At 28.6% G+C, this 3,100-nt stretch overlaps 1 protein-coding gene across 3 annotated transcripts in view; it reads right to left on the bottom strand.

Annotated features, from left to right (window-relative positions):
- LOC106465957 (E3 ubiquitin-protein ligase CHFR-like) overlaps positions 1 to 3,100 on the bottom strand; it is a 47,445-nt gene that overhangs the window by 18,105 nt on the left and 26,240 nt on the right. For all 3 annotated transcript variants that reach the window (XR_002612156.1, XM_013926207.2, XM_022394233.1), the window contains exons 12-14: positions 2,589 to 2,645; positions 993 to 1,207; positions 209 to 358 (exon numbers count right to left, since the gene is read on the bottom strand). Coding sequence is in view for 2 of the 3 variants with exons in the window: in XM_013926207.2 (XP_013781661.1) it covers positions 209 to 358; positions 993 to 1,207; positions 2,589 to 2,645 (422 nt within the window). In the remaining variant the exon portion in view is untranslated. The remainder of the gene's footprint in view (positions 1 to 208; positions 359 to 992; positions 1,208 to 2,588; positions 2,646 to 3,100) is intronic.

Raw genomic sequence — 3,100 nt, 5'->3', positions numbered from 1 at the left:
TTATTGACATAAGTTCATGAAATACTAGTTCAATAAAATTTTGAATGCGAGTCAACAAACAAGATGACATGGCCTTTGACCCGTGACCCACCTGGAAAGGGTTAAATAAATAATGATAATAAAATCCTACCACTTCCAATAGTTGAGCTTGCCTTCTGTTTCTAACCTGCAAATACAAAATTTCAAGATTTTAGATAGTACTACTTACATTGTTGAGCAGAGATAGAAGGGTTACTGCGACTTTCAACTCTTCTATCAGGCATAGGCTCCATGCAGCACTGACACAACACATGAGTTTGATTAGGCTGACAGACATATATAGGTGGATCAGTAGTACTGCCAGCTGCTATTTCAAAATCTGTGAAAATAATATTACTGAACAATCAATTTAAAACAAAGACGCATGAGGAAAAACATACATTTATTTAAAATTGGGATTTCCATAGAGTTCAAGACATTATAAATTTTTTTTTTCTTTTTTCAAGTGTCTTTTTCTTATTACAATATATATATATGATAAGATGAAAACAAAAATCCACCGTTAAAAAATAATACATAGACTACAATTGTTTTTCCAAGGCAGTTTGAACTGGAAGGGAATACAAACAAACAATAATACTCAAGAATGAACAGATAATTATACATTAGAATTTTTTTTTACTTAGTCACATTTTTTGTGATTCCAAAGTATAAATGTTTCAAAAAGTAGTCTGTATAAAAAAATCCATATAGAAAAACTTTAAATATACAAAGAAACTAAATTCAGAGTTAAACGCAAAAGACATTAGTAATTTTAACAAATGTTTTTAGTCTAAAGTATCACCATTGTATTCATTATATCAAAGTTCACAGGACATCATGAGAAAGCATCCAAATTCAACAGTATTCAGCAACTTCTTAAAAATCATATTAATATTGTAAAGTTGAGCAACTATATGTTACAAAAAGTCTGAGCATGTTGTACAATTTCCATAAAAATATGCATGGTATACCAGATGGTTCATTTGGGTATCCTTGTGAACTTCTATCATGAACATCTGTGGAGACTGACTCTCTGTTACCTAGTGAACCTGTGCTGCTGCTGTTCTGGTTTGTTTCAGGAGGGTTATCATGTGATGGAGTTAGTTCTATATTAGCTATAGACACTTGAGTATTGCTTCTCTGGTGCACATCGCCAGGGCACTGTCTGCATACAGTTGGTGGAGGCCTGGTGATAAAAACAAAGGATAAATAGTTATTGTTCTGAGAAATACTGAATGGAGAGCAAAAAAGAAGTAATAGTGAAATAAAAAAGAAAAGGGAAAGACAAGGGAAAATGAGGTACTTGGAAAACTAATGCAAATAAATTAAGAAAAACAGAATATGAATAATGTGAAATTAAAAGGGGTTAACATTAAAGAAAAACGAAAGGCTAAACACATGATGGAAAGGCAAGTTCATGATATAATAATAATAACTACAAATTAAAATAAAGGAAAGTAAATGCTAGAGTAAAATGAATGTTTAACATAAAATGATTAGTACACAATTTAACTTAAATATCTGTTGTGTTAATCTATATTGTCTTAGAATATTTAAAGTGAATTATTATATTACAGTTTGACTTTTTTTCCAGCATTTCATGGTGGGTCATGTACTTTTGTATTATCAGAGAGAGAGAGAGAGAAAAAAAAGATACATCAGCACTTTGAAAGTCTGAGAATCCTTGCATTATTCTATAATGATATTAATCTTTTCCCTTTTCAGCTTGCTCTATCCAACAATTTTTAAATATTCTTTAAAACTTTTCAAAGCTGTGCTTCAAACATATATAAATGATCAAACCATTTCATGCAACACCAAACAAAGGTTACAAAAACTAAGTAGAAAAATATGAGGGAAATACTTGTAAATCAAGAACTGGATAATATACTCTCAAAGGATGATAGATTCTTCACAAATATAAAGTTATTCTTTGGTAAGGGCAGAAAAATTATAGAAAATTGGCAATTGCAATGTTTACAGGTATAAATTCTCAGAGTTGTGGAGAAACGAAAACTTGAATACTTTTTAAAATCTTTCTTCATGAATTTCACTAGATAAATATCAAACATTACAAAGTATCAATTTTAAAATATTTGTGAGTTAACAACGTTGGAATAATGTTAATATTAACAAATATTAATCACCCAACACTACAATGAAGAATAGTTGTGGTTAAATACAAGTAAAGATAAAAATATTGTTTTAAAATGACATCACTCTGAAGCTACAATCTATAAAAAACAAACATGAAACATAGGAAGAATATATTGTAATAAATAATACAAAAATCACTGGCATTTAATTAAGTTATACGATAATAAGGAGATGCTTGTGTGTTCCGAATTTAATACTTTCTTAAATAATCCTTATATATGAAACAGATCATTTCAATTATTACTATCGATCCAAAATAATCTTACTATTTTATATAATGTATCTCTATAAATACTGCATACAAAAACAACATTATGTTCTCTACACACCTATGTTTGGATTCAAAAATGATGGTTTTAAAGCAAACTCTCTTAGTATTCAAAACATAAAGCAGTAAAAACAAAATGTACCTTACAGGTGGTGGTGCTGGAGAAGCTTGAAATAAGGGGATTCTTTGTCCAAACCCACTACAAAATAAAACATGTAAGCTGATTAAGAAGAACTTGATATTTTAATTTCCAAAAGATTCACCGATATTCATAAAATATACATAATAAACAACATGCTTTTCTACAATATCATAAATGAAATATTTATAATTTTGTAACAAATTAATCCCAAGTTATTTTTTTGTTTTACAGTATTCTTGTCACTACGAACAAATGCACTTTTGTTTTAGTTAAATGCATATTTCTTTTGACCCAATATTTATGTTTAAAATTTCTGCAAAAACATAGTTCATAAAAAAAACTTTTCCAATCGCAAACACAATGATAGCCTAAAAATAAAAATGATATAAACTCTTATTTCCAGACTAACACACACATTTTAGTGCATTTCTTGAAGAAAATTTAATGTTTTCTTTACATGGATATATATATATTGTGCAGGAAATGTATGTTTCAAATTATGTTAGTAAATC

This window comes from Limulus polyphemus, unplaced genomic scaffold, assembly GCF_000517525.1.
Source record: "Limulus polyphemus unplaced genomic scaffold, Limulus_polyphemus-2.1.2 Scaffold71, whole genome shotgun sequence".
NCBI classification, from domain to species: domain Eukaryota; kingdom Metazoa; phylum Arthropoda; class Merostomata; order Xiphosura; family Limulidae; genus Limulus; species Limulus polyphemus.
Note: the sequence above shows the minus strand (reverse complement) of the source record. Positions and strands in the feature narration are given on the sequence as shown.